This window comes from Triturus cristatus, chromosome 9 (genome assembly GCF_964204655.1).
Source record: "Triturus cristatus chromosome 9, aTriCri1.1, whole genome shotgun sequence".
Taxonomy (NCBI): Eukaryota; Metazoa; Chordata; class Amphibia; order Caudata; family Salamandridae; genus Triturus; species Triturus cristatus.
In genome coordinates, this window is record NC_140592.1 from 135,805,592 (window position 1) to 135,826,102 (window position 20,511).

Here is a 20,511-nt window from a genome sequence, read left to right on the forward strand (position 1 = left end):
GGCGATGCTAAATGTTTTGCGTTGGCCAGCCTTGAAAGTCTAATGGCGGTGAATAATGTGTGTCGGTCTGAGATAAATTTGTGCCGAATCCTGCAAATAGCTCGAAAGACTGTTGTAAGGGACTTAAACAGAATTTGTTCTTCAACCGAAGTTAGTGAAGTTCCGACTGCCATTTAGTTATCAATGCCATGCGGGGAACTTTCAGTACAAGTATAACAGTGGCATGTTGTGTAATTTCATAATTAGATATTTAGATACTCCAAAATAAAGACTATTCCAGTAGTCAATCCGGGAAGTGATTAGGGCATAGGACACTATTTTTCTGGATTCCAAAGAGAGAAAAAAATCTTTTAAGTGTGTTAATCCCCATAAGGCAGGTTCTTGCCACCTCCACAAATTGATGATGAAAGGACACGTCTGTATCAACTTTTACTCCCAGATTTCTGGCCACAACCAGGGGAAGAGGATGTCTGGTAAGACCTCCTTTACCATTCTGAGGGGCAAAATTGATTTTTCTTACCAAACTGAAAGATTTCCGTTTTCTTTTCTGTATTACATTTCAAGCGATTCCGGTTCATCCACTTAATGAATTAGCCGCAACAGCTTTTAAAATTCAATTCAGAGCATGAAGAATTCTTGTTCAGAGATAAAATCATTTGAGTGTTGGCATATGACGCAGTGGAGATGCCAAGTGAAATCATCAAACAGATTAGAGGAGACATATATACATGAAACAAAGAGCTAAAGGAAGAGCCCTGTGGTTCACCAAATCTTAAAGTTATATCCCTTGATCTACAAGAACCCAAAGTGAGCTATTGTATACTGCCAGCAAGGAAGCACTTAAACCATGCTAAAGCTTTTTCTTGTTTTCCGATACTGGCTAGGTGCTGTAATAAAATATCGGGGGATATCGTATCAAAAGCAGCCGACAGATATAGGAGAATTAGAACTGCATAGTTTTACCCCCATCAAGAGAGGTTTTATTGTTTCGGACACTTCCAAAGGGCAAGTCCCGTAAAATGATGCACTTGGAACAAAGCTTGAAGGGGGTGTATAAACTTGAGAGTTTTCAAATAGTTAACAAGTTGGAAATTTACTAATTTGTCCAACATCCTAGTGGGAGCAGCAGGCAGAGAGATGGGCCTGTAAGTGACCAAATTCTTGGGATTCACATTTGGTTTCTCTAGTAATGGTTTTACCAAGGTTAACGTTCTCTTTTCAGGCACAGAGGCTTGACTCAGTAACTGATTGAAAATAGAATTTAAAATAAAATTGGTAACCTCAATAGCCTTCCTCAAAATGGACGTTGGGCAGGGATCAATTGGTGAGCCAGATTTGCAAAACCGGATAACAGATTCTGATTGTTGTAATGTAATAGGCTCTAACTCAATAAGTAAGCTACTAAGGTAGGCCTTGGTATTGTTCAATTTGTTGAATTTGTAAGTTGGGGGACCCCCACCAGAGGCAGACCGGAGTAACAAAATGAGAGAGTAGCACATTTTGCTTAGTTATGTAAGCACCACTGCCTCAGAAGGATTTCTAAATAAGATAACAATAGGTCTAAATGTATGGCAATGTATCTTCATTCCTTGCAATATTTCAGCACCATGCACCACCACACTTAGACCATTGGGAATGGCCTCCAATAGTGAACATACCTACACTTCTCTGTGCAAACTATTGTAGTGGCAAGTAATTCCTTGCCATCTAGGCTCTGAAAAGAGAGTGTAGCATACTCTATGTAGCTATTAAACCATACAACTATAAAGTGTGGTGTTTGCCACATGGTCACAAATTTCCTCCAAATCATCTTGAGGAGTTCCTTCTCCAGTTACTTCTACAAAGCTGCAAAATGTATATTCCCCCCAAAAACAGAGGCATTTTAGTTGCTGAAAAACACTTATTTTTTGTAACCCAAGTGAGACTACGTCTTTCTAAAATATCATCAACAATCTTAAAGTTTGGCTCTCAGGATGCTAGGAGCCTGCAGGGAGAAGTTTGCTAGCTAGAGACTAAGGAGAAGACCAATTTATATCACCCCAGAGTCCTCTGTTAGGTCCATATACTGCATGAACAACAAATTACAGAACAGCAGCCCAACCACATCAATTTCTGGAATGCATTTTAAACACAATTATCAAAGGCAAGGGGATGACCTCCATGGAAGCTTAGTGGAAATAGCCATGTGGAATGCTCCTAGTTAATCACCAAAGTCTTCTGTACGGTTATGTGCACTAGAGTCCAAAGTCTCAATCTGCCCAAACCTGATTAGCATGTTTGATTTCAAACTCAGCATAATAAAAAGCAGTTTTACTGCCCTCTCAAACAGTACCTTAGTTCTGATCTACATGGCTCATAATAACTCACACTTTCCACCAAGTCAGCCAATTGTGACTTCAATGTGTGTTCTGCTTCATTCTAGCACCCTCTCATATATACAGTCTCTACTTGTGGCTTCACAAGCAACTCACATCATGCCGCAATTCTCCTCTGCCCCACAATTAAATAGGGCAAATTTTTCATATATCCTGAGATCTTACCCTTTATCACCCTACAAGATTGATATTAGAGATCCATCTTCTTCTGCGCTCACTCTGTGGTCATTCAATCAGTTCTATGAATATAATGTTGTGATACAACCATAGGCTCACCAGACTAAGCGTACCCAGCATCTTCAGATGTAGTCAATTCTTCTGGGAAAAACACGCGTGGCCAAACAAAAACTAACAGAGAAGGAATTTCCACTGAAACTACTGTGCTGCCACCCAAATATGTAAGAGTGCCAGCCCCTCACCTACCACTGTGCCTTTCCAAGCTTCACCTGCCCTAAAGGAATTTCTTTACTTGCTTTTAAATAATCAAGAACATTCATCAAACTATTGAGATCCTTCCCCCAAATGACAAGAGAGTCAATAGACTCGGCAATGCTCAACTAACTCGGGAAACAAAGTCCAGCTGACTACAGGAGATGCCTATATACAGCAGAAAGTATGACCATTGTTGTGCACACATAAGATGTCTTGGGAAAATGTTACCTGCATCTCTGTTATGTAATTTGGACATGACCGAAGCAGACGTTTAGCTGTACAATTTCCCAGAGGAAGAGAACAGCATATTCAAAAATTTACCAAGATCCTTGGTAAATAGATGGCTCAAACTGCAGAACGTATGTGAATCTGCTCCACTGTGACTAAGGAGTAAATTTGGCACCTGTTCCTTTTTCAAGTGTGGCATAAACTATATACAACACAATTAAATCAGAAGAAGTAGGAACTTTAAAGAAGATTGGAATATTCTTTATTAGAAATGTATGGGCTACACAACAATCGGATTTTAAGTTTATTCATTCCATGCCCTCCATCAATAATACAAGTATTTATATGGAGTACTGTTCACCCCTAGTATGCTGCATATGTTACAGCACATTGTATTATCTAAAGCCCTGAATAGGATGCCCCTTCGATCAAGTATTTTTCCTAAGAATACACCCCAGTTGCAGAGTGAGTTAAACAACTACGGAAGCTAGCGTTTTAATGTTTGCCAACTCTGCTTGGCATGTAATTTTTCTGATTAGTAAAAAAGATAATGTCAGAAATGATACATGAATATGCATCAATTGTGTTTTCCCACACAGGCCCACATTTTGTGTGGCTCAGGAAGCTTCTGGGGTGGAGGAGGCGGGTAGAAGAGTTTTTTAATGGCCTTATATAAATACAACGCACTGGAGATTGATATTTATTGGGTCAAATACATAACTGCATCCACAAGCTTTATCTGTTCAAATGGGAAACAATGTGCAGATTTTAGTGCTTTCCACACCAAAATCTGCATATACCCGTATTTATTGGCCATTTTTCTTTGAAAATGTATGCTTGTTTGACCTAGGGAAATTAGGGCCTGTGGTTGGATTCATAAAGATCTAGTTCAACTGGTAGAAGGGAAAAAAAGTATTTTTTCTGCAGGTGTAAATTCTGTAAATGCACAAATTGTGATGAGTCTGAATGCAAAATTTGTGCTGTACAAAGGTATCTGCCTCAATATAACATTTGCACTTAGCCACTTGGGTCAGGTGCATAAAGCATGTAGGCCTGTAAGCATTCTTCAATCACAAAAGGTTGATCAGAGTTTGAGCCTTTCAGAGATGCCCTTTTCCGTATGTGAGTCTAGACCTGGAATAGGATTTTGTGGGGAGAAAGTACATTATGGGTAGGGAGCAATCATGTACCACCCCCAACGTTGCTCGTGCAAGGCAAGAAAAATGTTGCATGGAATTTTTTTTATACCCCTAGCTTAAGGGAGAAACTTAAAGTTGTCTATTTTTCTACAAGTGGAAATGCGCCCACTAATCTACTTGGGAGGGAGGCAGAATGTGATTAAATGAGCAGGCACCTTTCCCTCCGCCGTCTTGGATTAACAAAACCCAGGAATAGTAAAACATTGGCTGAGAGTCCACTGCTTCAAAAAGTAAGCTTGTCTGACATATGCCCACTGCTTAACTATTCAAAGAGTGTTGGACAGCACAGCGCTTCTCTCTGCATACAGGTCCCTTCATGTATCCAAACATTTTAAGAGAAGAAACATACTCCTTGGAAAGATGCAACTGAGTTTTCTTAACTCTGGCTCTTTGTGGAAGCTATTTGGTTCTTCACATGTCTCTTGGCACATGCCTGCTCTTCGCTATAGAACTGCCATTTTGCTACCACACACCATTCATTATGGGAAGCAACAAAATACCCTTCATTCTTCACAGGTGTTGCAATTTTATCTACTACCACTATGTCTACCAACCTTTCCTTCCTTCACTCTTTCCCTTGCTATAATTATATCTCTCAATTTTTAGCACCAAATCAGTTACATGGATATTTTAATCTTAAAATCAAAATAATGGGCTTAGGAACACATACAATCTAATATTTCCCAAAGAATATCTGGCGATTTGAAAGTAAAATGTTAGGGGTTGAAACATTGAGCGGTATAAGGTCTCTTAAGAGCTCTGATTGCATAAGTACTGTCTCAAATGTAAACTGTGGTAAAATCAGGAATCTCTTAAGAACAAGAATAGGCCTGCAGGGCCATACCACTCACTTCTAAGCAACAATTGTTAACTGATTTGGAAAATGAGCGCATGTTATGTGGTGCAAAAACCATCTGTGAATACCTGAACTACAGTCATCTCTGAGCTACGATAGAGAGCTAAGGGCATGATTTAATTATTGGTGTAGAGGTAACTCCATCACAATAGCAATGGAGATCCCTCCCAGCCAAGACTATGACCACCCGCCCGATTTAAATGCAGGCGGATCATAGTTGAACGACTCCATCTCCGCTGTGGTCAAATGTAGGGGCTGATGGAGAATTAGCTATATGTTCCCCACCTGTTTTAGATGGGCTTACAATTATATCTGTGTTTCAAAGCTCGTCACAGCCTAAGGTAACCTGGCAGTAAGGGGCACTGAAAAGTGCTCAATGCCACCCAACGCCACAGGTGTAAACTCCCAAGGTAAGAGGGGCATTCTTTTTTTTTTTCCAAAAAGTAAATCCAGATCTGGGATTTTCTTTTGGGGGGGAAAAAAACATATTTAACTTTACCATATGATTCCGTCATGTTTGACAAAGCTGTCCGGCAAATTTGCAATGCATTGGCAGGAATCGCCTTACCGGTGATTCCTATCAATGTTTAAAATGTCACCTGGCTGACAGACATTTCAAAATGATCTCCTCCAGCGCAATGGAGTAATTTACTCCTTCACCCTGGCAGAGGATAGGCTGACCGCTCAAATATAAATCGGCCCCCAAGGGTTAATACAATTATTTCACAAGAACACTTCCCAACACAGTAAACAATTTACTGACTGACTGTTTAGAAACTTAGGCAAATGTAATTTTGAATCAATAAGGACTGAACTTTATTAAGGATAAAATTGTAGTCTAAAAGAAAGGAAGATCATTAATCATTTACTACTTACTGCTTCTCCGGCTGAACCACAGCAATTTTCTTTTCTTTATTCACTGTTAAGGAAGGTGATAAGTACAAAAATTTAATTTTACGTGCCTTATAATACGCTTGTTTAGTAGCAAGGAATTACTTTTTTATATTTTTTTTTACATCTACAAAACGCTTTTCCTAATCCACACTTTGGCTTGAAAGTCATGATTTGATGTTGAAGTGAGAAAGTTAAAATTGCCCTAATAGAGCTGGTAGCCATATCATGATGAGCCTTGCTAGCTCAGCGCAGAGCCGAGCACCTGTTATGCGCTTGCAATGTGTGAAGTGAACTCATTCAAACTGATATTTCTCTGGGTTAGTGCTTTATTTTCAGACAGTACAGATTGGAAACAGTGAGCAAAGCTTGCCTTTTTCTGTTTCTGAGCTGTGCTGTCTGAAAATAAAGCGCTAAATGTAAATGTTGTAGACTTGTAAAGCGCACAGCTGCCCCAGCAACGGGGCGTCCCGGCGCTGTAGACCGCTGGGGAACCCGTCCTGGCTATCCCTGTGAGATGGTCCCTTTCTGGGTATCTCCAAGGTGAAACCAGGCATCCCCGGTTTCTGTGGGGGGCCGTTGTAGAGATGAGGCAAGCTTAATGCCCAGAGTTGCCGAGTGTGTTCCTGGTTAGAGTAGGTACCGAGGCGAGAATTATCGAGTCCGTTTTGACCATGGTCCACGACCCTGCCGCTTCGGGAATTGAACCCTGGTCCCTGGCCGATTCTCTGCTTACGGGTCTGCCGCCTCTAACCAGTGAGCCACACCTCTCCAGAGTAAATATCATGTTAAATTAACTGACTTTGCATACTACAGGTGCGTAAAACAGGCTCGCAGCTCAGCGCTGCACCAGCAAATCCCACCATGAATGACAGAATGAATTAAATAGTTTTTACACAGCACAAACCGCTACGCAAAAGGGAATCGAGATGCTAACGTAGACACACACGCACATATGTAATCCAGGACTTGGGTCTCCAAGGCCGCTGTCTTGTTACAATTGAAAACCTCTCCTCTTATTTTGTTGCATCCTCCAATTCTGTTGCAACATTCTATGTATTCAACTTATCTTGCCAACTCTATTTTTAGTGCAGTGAGATATTTAATTGCCAACTTTTGTAAACTTTGAACAACGAGCACAACCGAGTTTAGGAAACAGTGGATTATTTGAGCACTCAAATAGGTTTGACATAAAACCAATACTGTTCTTTCTGTATTTTACTTGCAATGTATTTTGGATCCAAGCATGAGGGCACGTCCTTCTCAGCAACAGAACAATGATCATCCACGTGGTATGAATGCACTGTTAAGACACATAATAACCAATCGTTCCCTTCCATGGTTTTAAGCAAAGCATTTTGGGACATTTGCACTGCAGCAAATGCATAAAGGTGATAAAAAATGTGCAGATGTAAAATAAACTTCACAAAGAATTAGAAAAGCTATAAAGTTTCTGTGGCTTCATTACAAGTTATTAGTGAATTGGCAACCTGCTGAAAAACACGTCTCTCCTCTTACTGAGTTAAGGGATGGTGTGTGAGAGGGGGCAAGTGACCCCATTGGACCCATGAAAAGGATAATTACTTCACTAGAGAGTTTGTGGAAGCCAAGAGGCCTGAGCTAAATTTACGTATACTGTGTATAGTGTGGGATCTGTGTTGTTTTATTGTAGTGTTTAATGCATGCTAAATCAAGCTCACACTAACGTAACCATTTTTTTGTGTTTTCTTCCATTTTGGACGTGACATTGAACATATCATGTGATTACTTTTGCTGGTGTTTTTTTGCTGAAATACAGAATTGTGGGCTTTATGTTGAAGGACTGAGACCTATCCAATTACAGTGAACCCAATGTACCTTATCAAGGACAACCTAGCTGTCTCAGAGCAGAATACATACTTTGGATCAGGTCCTGTGACCTGAATAGACTATGGGAGCATCTCAATCTAATGAAGTGTAATTGTGAGAGAATCTTCAAATGTATTCTGTAGTTAAACGTCTCTTCTTATGTTTCCCATTGGTGCAAACCCAGAGAACCATGTAGTGAATGTCAGAAATCCTTTTTCTAAAGTCCTATAAAAGGTCCTGCATTTTCTACTTGTGAGCTCTCACATTTTCTCTTTCCTAAAAGGTGCATCCATGCAGTATTTCCTGTAGAGATTTGAGTTATTCTTATACTTTATCAGTTAGATGCCTATATGCTTAAGCCATTGATGGTCCAGCATATGCATTACTGTACTTGTATTCTGTGAGTAAACGTTTAGACTTTAGCCCTTGTCTGTCATTCTAATAGAGAATGTTAACAGCTTCATTGTAATATACAAGTCTTAAATAAAGTAGAGATGGGTCCATTGGGAAACACCGAAGTCCTTTAGGTCCAAGTAATTGACGCAAAGTGGGCAAGTAAATTTGACATAGGTTTGCACACCAACAATAGTGATATGAGGAGGCTACGTGCACAGCGGGAGTTAGACAGACACTAGGGAAAGGCAGCGACTGAACTGAGCATGAGCAAAAGTCAATAAAATATGTTCTAACAACTGGAATAATCGGCAAAGGAGAATACATTGAAACTCAAGGGACATGTAAGGATCTGTACTCAAATGTGTTTGGGTTCATCTAACTACCAGTACAGAGCTAGCAACAAAACAGCAGAATTAGCATGACAGGGGTACAGACATCTTGTTATTTACAAATCACTACTTAGCGCGAGGGAAGGAAGAAGCTGGGCTAGACTGTGTGGCAACACAAGATAAGAACCTATAGAAGAATAGTAAGGTCTTGTTTTCAAGGTTACAAACAATCAGCATTACCATTAACTAAAATGTTTGTATTATACAGTGTGACTCTATAGCAGATGTTGTAATGCATCAATTTGGGGTCTAGAAAGAGAATAAACTATTTTATGCAAACCCACAGGTATGACTGGAATGTTTGCTTTACCTGATAAAAATAAAGTGCCTTTTATAGGCAAGAAACCTACCACAACAGGGACGAGATTGGTGTTATACCTTACTAAATGACCAGGCTGCCTGAACTAAAAAATTAAAGTCAACTGTGTTACCTTCATCATACGGTCGAGTAGTTTGGAAAAAGATTCACATTTCTAAACAATACTTAGTGACAAATTAAAGTTATGCACTAATAAATAAAATAACCGGGCCAGATGTAGGTAATAGCAGTTTAGCGAGTCCTTAATAGCGATTAAGGATCGGAAAATGCTATGTAGGTAAGAATCGCAATAATTTTTGTGATTCCTACACATTCCTTATTTGCGGATCGCAAATTGCGTGTCGCAAATAAGGAATGGCTTCCCATTTATTCCTATGGGCCAAGAGGCCCATAGGAATGAATGGGAATTGCGCGTGCAATTTGCGAATACCCAGTAGATACTCGCAAATTGCGCGCGCAATTTCAAGGGTGCAAGGGTTCCAGACGGACACCCTGTTGCACCCCTGAATTGTGCATGTGTGCCACATGGCACTTTTTAAAAAAAAGTGCTTTTCCAAAGGAAATCACAACTTACCACCAACTTGAAGTGGGTGGCAATTTGCATTTCCTTAAGGCATTATCACAATTTGCGATGCCTACTTGCATAGCATTTAGGGAATCGCAAATTGCGATTTCATAAATGCTTGCGCAAATTAAGGAATCAAACATTTTTGTGATTCCTTATTTTGCAAGTAGGTATTTGCCTACCTACATAGCACAGAGCTCAATTGCGATCGCAAACGCTGATATTCTGCGAATTTCAGCGTTTGCAATCGCTATTTTGCTTGCTACATCTGGCCCCTGATGTCTATGTAATGTTGTAAGTATTCAATGTGTTTAGCTTTTTGCTAAATTAACACACACATGGAGGGGTAATAGCTGATTGTGTCGCCCAAGTCCAAGACCTTATTTTAGCATTTACAGAATCTTACTGTAACTGCCCTTATAGTAAAGTACAGAGACATCACGTATTGCTAAACGAGACCTTCACTACGCTAAAAGAAGAGAGGCTTTCTTAGAGGCATTCCCAAAATCAAAGATGATACCGGATTGAATTAACCATGAAACTCTGCAAAAATGAGACAACGCTTCCTAAGAATTTGGGAACGGGTTTGTCAGTGAAGCTGCATCTCTCATAAGAGTTACTGTCCTAGGTCCATCAGTTTTTTGAAAGTGTGGCATGCACTACCTGAAATCGTACAATCAGGGAGCAAGTCAGGAGCCCAGTCAAAGAGCCTCACTGGTTCGATAGGTTTTGCAGCTTAACTAAAATAAAATAAGCAAAGGCCACAGACATAGTGCTGAGTCAATACTGTTTAAAGGTAAAGCAAGAAAACTGTTCGCATGAACCAAATGCTTCACAAAGTCACAGCAGTGGCCTTGCTCAGAACAAAATGGAAATGGGCTTGCTTGCCAAATCTGAAAATATGACAATGCAATCTACCTGCCTGTCAATTCTACCTACAATGGTAAGGGAGGCCTGTGTTCTTTTGAATGTCTCAGGGAATGTGCATCACGGAGTTTTAGTCCATGACAGAGTCTCAAGCCCACACAAGCAAATCTTAGCTGGATTTGGGTGGTGACAGCCCCGGACGGCCAATCCACATGCGTTCAGAAAGTGTTCCTCTAGAGAATGCCAGCACCAAGTGACTCTGCCACCAGAGATTTCGAAATTCTAATGATCATTGCTTTCTCGGGAATAAAATGATGTAGATGAAGTGCAGGAAAACAACCCAACAGGTCCATCGGCACAAGATAATCTACAAGTCAAAATCATGCAAGGAGAACAATGATGGTCAAATCTCATACAGGTGAAAAATCAAGAATGTAATCTGCTGAGAAAAAAAAACCGTGACAGAAAAGTCTCATAAGCGTGAACAACAAAAGCGTGTATAGGACTGATGGTACCCGCCCCTACCTCCGATTAGAAACGTACATGAGATCTGGGGATCAGGACTGCACCTCTGGTTCCTTATCTTTAGGTGTATGAGCAGCTTTAACGTCTTTTGTTATGCTGTCGATTCTTTCACAAAACTGTGCTATGCCTGTGCTGATTGGAACCTGGCATTGTCTCTTGTGTTTGACTACCCCTTTTGTTTTAGTGTTTTAACCAATCATTAATGAATTCTGACCAGTTACTTTCTCTGAAAACCTAAACCTTTATTTTACTAGGTTTTAACTTTAAGTTTCTAATCCTTCCCTTTCTCCCTAAGCTTTAAGCTTGCATTCCTTTCCTGCATATGATCGTCAAACAAGTGTCCATTTCCATCGCATACATTCTTCCTGTTCTGCTGTTTTCCTTTACTAAATCCATGTATGTGGTTATCGGGCCCTGTGAGTTGTCCCTTCAAAGAGACTTGGCATTACTACCAGCACCCTACAAAAAACACCGACACCCACACTCAGTTCATACCAATGGCTTTTCGAGGTGTTTGCAGGGGGTGTCCATTGGTCTCGCACCAACCGACTGGAAAGATGTTCATCGATTCCACGTGCACGATGCACTCAGGCACTGGCTTCTTTGACCCTGTTGGGTAAAGATAAGTTCAAGTGACGTTTAACATTTTTAAACTAAGCACTTCTACCTATTGGAGACAAGTTTTAATGCACACCACATGCCTAATTTCTCTGAACAGAAAACTCATTAACACCAGTGAAAAGACGTCCTATGTGTACAACAGCCATGTGTATTTTTGAGGCAGACATTTTCATCGCTGTTGTTTTTTAAAACAAACATTCATTCGAGTCTTTTTTAAATCGTTTTGTCATGTTGCAGTAACATTGAAGCACTGGAATGAGCATTTGGTGAGAAAGGAAAACAAAACAAATCTTCTTAAGAAATGCTAACATGAAGTAAATAATGGATGCGGCTGAGCTGCCTACACTTCCTCTTCACTCTCTTCTGCGTGTAGACTGTTGATTTTAGTGCAATACATTTTTCTTGAGTGGCAGAGACAGAAGCAGAGCAAGTTGCAGAAGCAACATTAGATACTCGAAGCAGCTGACTGCAGCCTAAGGCCACAGTAGGAAGAGTGAGTGGGCGCGCATGCGTGTTCGTGACTGTGCAGATGTAAAATAAAGGCGCGTGTAGGGGTGTGGGAGTGTATGTGATAGTGCGGCCTGAATGCGTGCTAATGATCGGTATGTGTCAATGACTGCGCATGCTTGTGTGTGAGTGCACGTGTGTGTATATTATTCAGTGAGCCAGGGAATGTAACTGACAGTCAGCAAGAGAAACCCTGCCTAATGACTTGCTTCTAAATAACAAATAGCATATCATGCAGGTACAAAACCGCTTTCTTGCATCCCTGAATTATCCGTATTCCACCTTCATGGAGATAGCATCCTCCTCGCATTCACTCCCAAACTCCAATGACAAATCACTCTTATCCAGTTAGAAGTCTGCTTCCATGTACAGTCGAATTCAGCCTAGCACCACATGCAAGCAATCTGCTTCAAAATAACCACACAGTTCTAAGGATTGTTCAAATGCGTTGCAAGCCATCTTCAGTAAGGTAGAAGTCTGCTCTCTTGTTTTCTCAAAATTACAGCCATTTGGCATCTCTGCAGGTAGAACCCTGGGTTCAGGTAATCCCAAATTAACATCACTGAAGAAGCAGCCAACACACAACTCTAAATTAATCGCAGCAACCATCTCCTGCATGACTACCAACCTCACTTGTCAGTCAGTCAGTCAAAGCTTTTATTTCGGTAAAATACCATAAAAAGACATAAGTAATTATATACAATAAAACATGATTAAATAGACAATGCATAGAGTATAATCCATCAGAACATTAAAAAATTTTGTGATAAAAAGATTACACGAACAAATGAAAGCAAAATTTTTCAACATAAAAACAAATTGTTAAAACTGTATCGAAGGCCCAAGGTGTTCTCGCTACACCACAGCTTCTGTAGTAATAGCAATACTGGGATCGAAAGTATTATGTGGCAGATTGCAGTTTTTTGGACCGGGTGAACCACATAGAGAGAAGATATTTGGCCATCGCAAACACTATCAATGGGGTAGTGTCATACTTAAGGATTCTAAACACCTCCTGATAGTCCCTAAGACCCATAGACTTGCAAAGCTGGATAATCCACTTCTTCCTTGCCTTATTATATAGGGGGCAGAAAAGAACAGCATGGAGCTCTGTTTCACAGATATCAATACATACAGGACACGTACTTAAGGGATCGGATGCATTAGACCATCTGTATGTGAAAGCCCTCAGTGGTAACGAACCGTGTCTAAACTGAATGTAAAGTTTCTTTGCCAGAGGGGGTTGGATAACATCCAAGAAAACTTCGAACTGGGGACTAATCTTAATGTCCAGAAAGGTGTCAGTAAGCCTACCCAGAGAGGAATGCAGTAAAATTTCCATCCGATACGATTGGAAAGCCTCCCGAAGTGATTTCTTAGATAGTGAGCGACTAGTCGCTTCCGGTGCGGACCTTAAGTCCCCCATCCCTATGGAATAACAGAGGTTCTTTACATATGTTAACCAAGGGATTTTTCCCAGTTTACCCCTTGACAGTAAATCACCGAGATCATGCCTATAGCTTGCAAGCTCGGGTGTTGACCAGAGTCGTCTCCAGAACAGGAGAGGGCAAATCAGGGCAATGTCTTCTATAGGAACTAAACCTAGATCCCATCTCAAGGGAATTAAAGGGGTACTTGCAGGTAGTTTTAGCAATCGCCTAATAAAGGAATTTTCAATTGACGATAAGGTAGCGCAAGTACAAAATCCCCAGAGTTCGGCGCCGTAAAGCGCACCCCCTCTGGCTTGGGATTAGTAAATTTCCATAGGAGGGCCCAGAGGTTTGGAAGAGGTGTTATTAAAAACCTTCAGGATACCCCCCACTGATTGTGCTAGCTTCAAATTTGCCTTCGCCATGTGAGACCCCCATTTCATTTTGTCATTAAGGGTCACCCTCAAATAATCAAAAGTAGAGACCCTGTCCAACTCAACATCTCCCATCTTAGGGTGGGGACAATTGGTTGAATTAGAGATGAAAACCATAAATTTTGTTTTAGATAGGTTCAGTTCCAGATCCCTTATTTTACAGAAAGAGCAAAAGGCCTCTAATGTGCGCTGGATGCCCATGTAAGATTTAGACAACAGGAGCGTGTCATCCGCGAACATTAGGGCCGGTATCTTACGCCCCGCTAGGATAGGGGAATCCAGATTGGCGGCGCACAAGAGATGCTCAATCAACCCATTAATAAAAAGGGAGAAGAGAGTGGGGGCCAGAACACAGCCCTGCCTCACACCCTTTTCGACCGGAAATGGCCCTGAAATTTCCCTGCATCTCCAAAATCTCACCCTTGCATAGGTGCCTTCGTGCAGGCGTTTGAATAGATGGCAAAGGTAGGGGGGAGCACCCATCTCTAGTAATAAGACCCATAGTTTTTCCCTTTGGACCATATCAAATGCGGACCGAAGGTCCACAAAAATCAAGTAAAGATTGCCAGCACCCATACTAACTGTCTTCCAATAAATCAACTGAAGCCTAAACAATTGATCAATAGTGGAAACCTTTGCTCGGAACCCCGCCTGGAGGGAGGTTAGGATTTGATGGTCCTCCATCCAGGTCTGCAGTCTTGTTAAAAGGACTCGGGCAAACAGCTTCTGTAGGACATCAATCAAACTTATAGGGCGATAGATGGCTGGATCCAAAGGGGAAGATTTTTTATGAATGGGTATAATTTCTGCTCCCAACCAGGTATCCGGGATCTCAAGGCCCTGCAGAATGGCATTAAAGTATACCCGAATGTAAGGGGCTCAAATTTTTAATTCGCTTCTATACAGATCACCAGGGATCCTGTCGAGCCCCGGAGCTTTTCCTGCTGGTAGGGTACTAAGGGCCAACTCTATTTCTGGAAGGGAGAAGGATCGACTCACTAAATCTTCCTGGTCCATTTGATTCATGACAATCTCATTAGGCGGGGTTACCAGGTCAGAACCTTCCCTAGGATTACTAAAAGAGTAAAGGGGTTTAAAATGGGCAAGCCAAACCTCCTCGCTGAGATTGGGGATAATAGCGGGGCTGCATGCTGCCGTACCAGTTCGAACGAGGTTCCAAAAATCCCTCGAATCACGAACTGCTAATGTTTGCTTCATATTTTGCCAACTTAAGTCCTCCCACTCAGATTTTGCCTCCTTAATCAGGTTTTTGTAAAAGGCCCTCGCAGCCTGGATACTAAACTGTGTGCCCTTTTTTACCTCTTTAATCTGGGCAGCCTTGGCCAGCCTACAAGAACCATTATACCAATGCTCAGGCCTTAAAGCCCTTGGCCTTGGAACAGTAGAGCTGTAGAAAAAGCCAGCCAGGCCGTCGAGGAGTTCCTTGTGAATATTCTGAAAATCTGGGAGATGTTTCTGCCGGATATCCCCATTGGGGCTCAAAAGGTGGGAAACCACCTCCAGGGAACGGGTGACACTAGTATATAATGCTGCAAGCTTTATCTCGTCAGTCACAACCCTTGCCCACCTAATCCGTCTACCTCCTGCAACTAGCACCAAGTTCTCACTGATAGATGGTGTTAGGCCCCGTGGGGCTCCACTGCCACCAATGTTAGTTAACAGTTCCAATGACAGTAGGTTATGATCACTTTCGACCCGCGGAATAACAGAAATAGCTGCTAAATAGCCCCAAAATTCCACGTTCACCAGAATGTAGTCGATAGTCGAACAACTCCCAGGTCTATTGAAGGTGAAGGAACCCGGTACATCAGGACAAAGTCTACCATTGCAAGCCCTCAAGGAATGCGCGATGGCAAGCTTGTTGATCTCAAGGGCTAGTGGGAGAAGACGTTTGGCAGAATAGATCGTGGGATCTGGGATTTTATAGTTTTCGTCCTCATCACAAGTAGGGGAGGGGATCCCAGGGAGGGGTTCAAAGTGACAGTTAAAATCCGCACCTATTAGTTTATGACACGCAGGGGGAAAGGAATGTAATACATCATCTAGGGCACCCAAAATCGACAGACCCAGCTGTACCGGATAAGGACGCAGGTAGACATTTAGAACTGCCAGCGAATAACCAGTAGGGAAGGTGAGTAACAGACAAGATATCAGGGGACTTTGAATCTATGGGTTTTACAGAGCAACCTAGGTGGGTTGCAACCCAAACAACTAACCCCCCCGAGAGTCTGCCCCTTGGACCTTGGACCGCAGGGACAAAAAAGGATGCGTAGCCCACCCTCATTGGAATGTGCCGTAGCCATGTTTCTTGGAATAGACAAATATCATAATTGTCCATTAACTCTCCCCACTCAGGGTCGGAGAGTTTGGACTCCATCATTCCAGCCACATTCCAAGACCCTACTAAAGGTCTACGTGTAGGTGTGCGGAGGGAACTAGCCGCCAGGGGAAGAGGGGTAAGGGAACCGTGCGGAGCAATGTGCTCACGGGGGGCCAACTCAGGGCACCCTTCCGTAAAGCTGTTATGCAGAGGCAAAGAAGAGGTGGAAGTGAGTCCTCTCCCGGTACCAAGTACAACCAAGGAGAGATCCATCTCCACACCATTGCCATCCCTACCCGAACTCCCCCCCGTGTGCCTATGCCTTCCCTTGTTTTGCCTCGGGGATGATGGTCAATCCACAAACCTAAGCACATCAAAGCGGTTGACAACCGGAATGTTGAAGTAGGAATTATAAGAGGCTTGGTAGGGGTAGGGAAGTTCCACATGGTTCGGATCTTTGGAATGGGGATAGAAATACCCCAAATGAGAAGTGTCAATAGATCCTAGTTTAAACTTCCCACCTAGATCCAATATATGTCCGACTACTCTGGGATCCCTAAAATTAATCAGAACACAATCCCCGCCAATATCCTTTGGTCGAGTCCCTAGCCAGGTAACCCTGCGAACATAGAGGATCTCCCCTCTCCCAACTCCATTCAAAGGTCTATTTTTAGACAACCAGTGGATGACTTTATTTTTTAGTTCATGGTATGTTTCCCCCTTAGCATTTGGTAAAGGAGGAACACCTGTGAGCACAATCACATAGGGGGCTGCCTCGGGAGGGAGCTGAACAAGGGGAGAGGAGTCGGCCAGGTTCAGAGGAGCTGAATTCCCACCCGTATTAGAAAGAGGCCTACCCCCACCAGGGCTCCAAGGAATATAATCCTCATTACTGTGGGACTGAACACCTGCTGATGAAACAGTGGGAACTCGGGGGATGATCGGGGGCGTGGGGGGACCAGCAGCAAGCGGAGGGGCAGTTAACAGCGCCGAGGATGGCTGCGCTGAATCAGAAGGGGTAGGGTGCAAGGGGAAAGTAGACTGACCCTTTAAAGTAGCATTGTTAATCGTGGCTTGGGTACCAGCACCCTCCATACTACCAGAATTATTCAAAAGAACATGATTTGGCTGCTTTTTCCCAATACCTTTGGTATTAATTAAAGATACCAACCTGTCAATTTTGGATGGCAGGGTTTTTAGAAGAAGGTTTAGGGAGTGGTCTATATACGACTGTAGATCTATTACTAAATTAGAAGCCCAAACCGGTGGGTTAGAAATGGAAGGGTGTTGGGCCAGAACTGGAAGGGCAGACCCAGCTGCAGGGGGGGCGGGATGTATGCTCCTTTTTTTGGTTTTCGTTTTTTTTTTTCTTGGCTTTACCTGCTTTTTGGGGGCCACTATAGAAACAAAGGATGATGATAATGGGCCAGCTTCCGCTTGCTCAGACTCGTCTAATATCGCCTGTGCACAAGGTAGCTGGGTAAAGGATGGCAACATAGATGACATAGCTTCCAAGTCCACCTGATATGAAGACAGATCAGCCAGACCATCAGAAGGGGGTGCCATAGTAAATGCAGGGGTAATGGACAGCCGTCTTTCCGTGTTTTCAATGGCTGTAGCGACCACCCCAATTGTTTTCTGCAGCATTTTATCTATAGCTGTAAGACTTGAGAGCGGGGGATTTGAATTGGCGTGTTGTCTAGTCATAGGGCGACTCGATGAAGCTTTAGAGTTTTTCCCCATAGTTCAGGTGCAAACTAACAGACTAGTGTAGTGCAGGTAGAAACCCCTATGCAACAATTAACTAAAAACGAGCAGTGTTTGTTAAAAGATAGGACGCTCTATGCGCAGCTGTGGCTGAGAACTACATATAAAAACAAGAATATAAAAACCTGTATAGATTAGAAGTCCAAACTCGCTCAGTGTCCGCAACCAAAAGATGTGGCCCAGCCCGGCCTCCTTCGGCCCCGGACGGCCACAGACGGTCCCGCCCTTGTCCCGGGCTTCTCCCGGCGCTACCCGCGCGCGATCCCGCGACGCGGGGGCGGCGTCGTAAATTTAAGCGCCTCCTGGCGCGCAACTCTAGGTCACGTGGTTCGTGACCGCTAGAGCTCCTGGAACATGTGGTCCGGTCTCCCCACTGCGGCCGCGCAAGATGGTGATGCGGCGGCGGGAGACCGGGACAGCTTCAGGCGACAGGGCAGCAGGAGCAGGCAGCAGGGTCCACGGGGCGTCAGGGCCAAAAGAAACAGCTTTCCGGGTAGGTTTCAAGGAGAAAGGAACCCGCTCTGCCGGGGCGTCGTCGTTAATTTAAGCGCCTCCTGGCGTGCAACTCTAGGTCACGTGGTTCGTGACCGCTAGAGCTCCTGGAACATGTGGTCCGGTCTCCCCACTGCGGCCGCGCAAGATGGTGATGCGGCGGCGGGAGACCGGGACAGCTTCAGGCGACAGGGCAGCATGAGCAGGCAGCAGGGTACACGGGGCGTCAGGGCCAAAAGAAACAGCTTTCCGGGTAGGTTTCAAGGAGAAAGGAACCCGCTCTGCCGGGGCGTCGTCGTTAATTTAAGCGCCTCCTGGCGCGCAACTCTAGATCACGTGGTTCGTGACCGCTAGAGCTCCTGGAACATGTGGTCCGGTCTCCCCACTGCGGCCGCGCAAGATGGTGATGCGGCGGCGGGAGACCGGGACAGCTTCAGGCGACAGGGCAGCAGGAGCAGGCAGCAGGGTCCACGGGGCGTCAGGGCCAAAAGAAACAGCTTTCCGGGTAGGTTTCAAGGATTTGAACCTCACTTCAAATCACAATGAATTATGGAAACAGCTACATTACAAATCATGGACAAGAACGGGTGTGGAATTCCTATAGTGCATGCAAAGCCTTTAATATTAAGGTAAGCGCTCAAAGGCAATAGAGATGTAAACTCATCTTGCGTTGTTGACATTGGTTCCAATGTGAAATGTGTGTATTCATGTTTTCAAAGCGAATAATTTCCGGCACTTTATAATAAAATTATAATCCCATAATGCTTCGTGGATATATGCAAATGCAAAGAATAAAATGTCTGCTTGTGTAAACTACAATTACGTGCATTGTTTTATAAATGTTTTTATTGAATTTGCATGATAACACAAACCATACACAAAATAAAAAAGTAATGAAACAACACAAGCAACAAAAAAAACAAAAAAGAGAAAGGAAATCAGCAGGCAGCGGATGTGGTGGCAATATTATTAACAAAGGAAAGATAAGTAGCACTGAGCCCTAGACTCCAAGAGATAGGAACACCAGTCCACATAAGGCTCCCACCCCTCGGCAAAGCCAATACACCGCCTTCCAGAAAGACACCCAAGAGCCCATCCACTCCGTGATACACTACAGCACGCCCATACATTTTACGACAAAACCCTCCACAGAAACAACCACTCCAAATCATTGATCGCCCGCTCCTGCGCCTTGACCAACAAACAAATCCATAGCAGACGAAGAACCTACAGAGTCTGAATCATTCACAAGAATTAGGCACTCATGACTCAACGGAGGACAAGCCATCATTATAGCGTCCCATGCAGGCAAAATTGTCACGTTCCGCACTCCTCTGGCCTATTCTCTACGAAATGCCTCTCTTTCACAGTCCCCCCCCCCCCCCCCCCCCCCATCTAGCCAGCTCTAACCCCCAACAATATGCATCTAGACCCCGAGCCGATTTCCAACTCATCCTCATCTGTGTACGAGCAAAAATCAGAGACTGGTCCATAAACCTATCCGTAAACTTCTGAGCCGCATCACGCTCGTGAAGACCCAGAAGACATAGCTGAGGGCTACAGGCAAATTCCTGATTGGTGGCTTGATAAACCACCTGTAGGATAAAAGTCCAATATGGAAACAAAAAAAGCAAGACCACAACTTATGCAAGAAGCTGGCCTCTACAGTAGCACAACGCGGGCACACCGACATCGCTACAGGAAACAAGACATGTATGTGCCGAGGGGTAAGGTAAGCCTGATGCCAAAAATAAAACTGGATAAGCTTGGAGTGAGTATTCTGTGACACTTGTGAGGTGCACTCCAGTATACCCCTCCAAGCACTGTCAGTCAGCAGCATTCCAAAAACCCGGTCCAATCAGTTCCACCGCAGGAGGGCCCTACAAAGCAATGTGGCTGCCTTTGGCCGCCCCATGATGAGGAAAGCAGGCGAAGACCGTCATTCTCTGGTGGTTCCACGCTCCAGCACTCTTGCATCCTACGTACCGTGCAGCAGGAAATGTCTGGCTGGGAGATCCTAAAATTCCAA

At 43.4% G+C, this 20,511-nt stretch overlaps 1 protein-coding gene across 2 annotated transcripts in view; it reads right to left on the minus strand.

The window, feature by feature from the left end:
* The window catches only part of SFMBT1 (Scm like with four mbt domains 1), a 482,765-nt gene that overhangs the window by 114,192 nt on the left and 348,062 nt on the right, over window positions 1-20,511 (minus strand). For both annotated transcript variants that reach the window (XM_085624542.1, XM_085624541.1), the window contains 2 exons: window positions 11,386-11,499; window positions 5,967-6,009 (listed from right to left, as the gene is read on the minus strand). In XM_085624542.1, coding sequence (XP_085480668.1) covers window positions 5,967-6,009; window positions 11,386-11,499 — 157 coding nt within the window. The remainder of the gene's footprint in view (window positions 1-5,966; window positions 6,010-11,385; window positions 11,500-20,511) is intronic.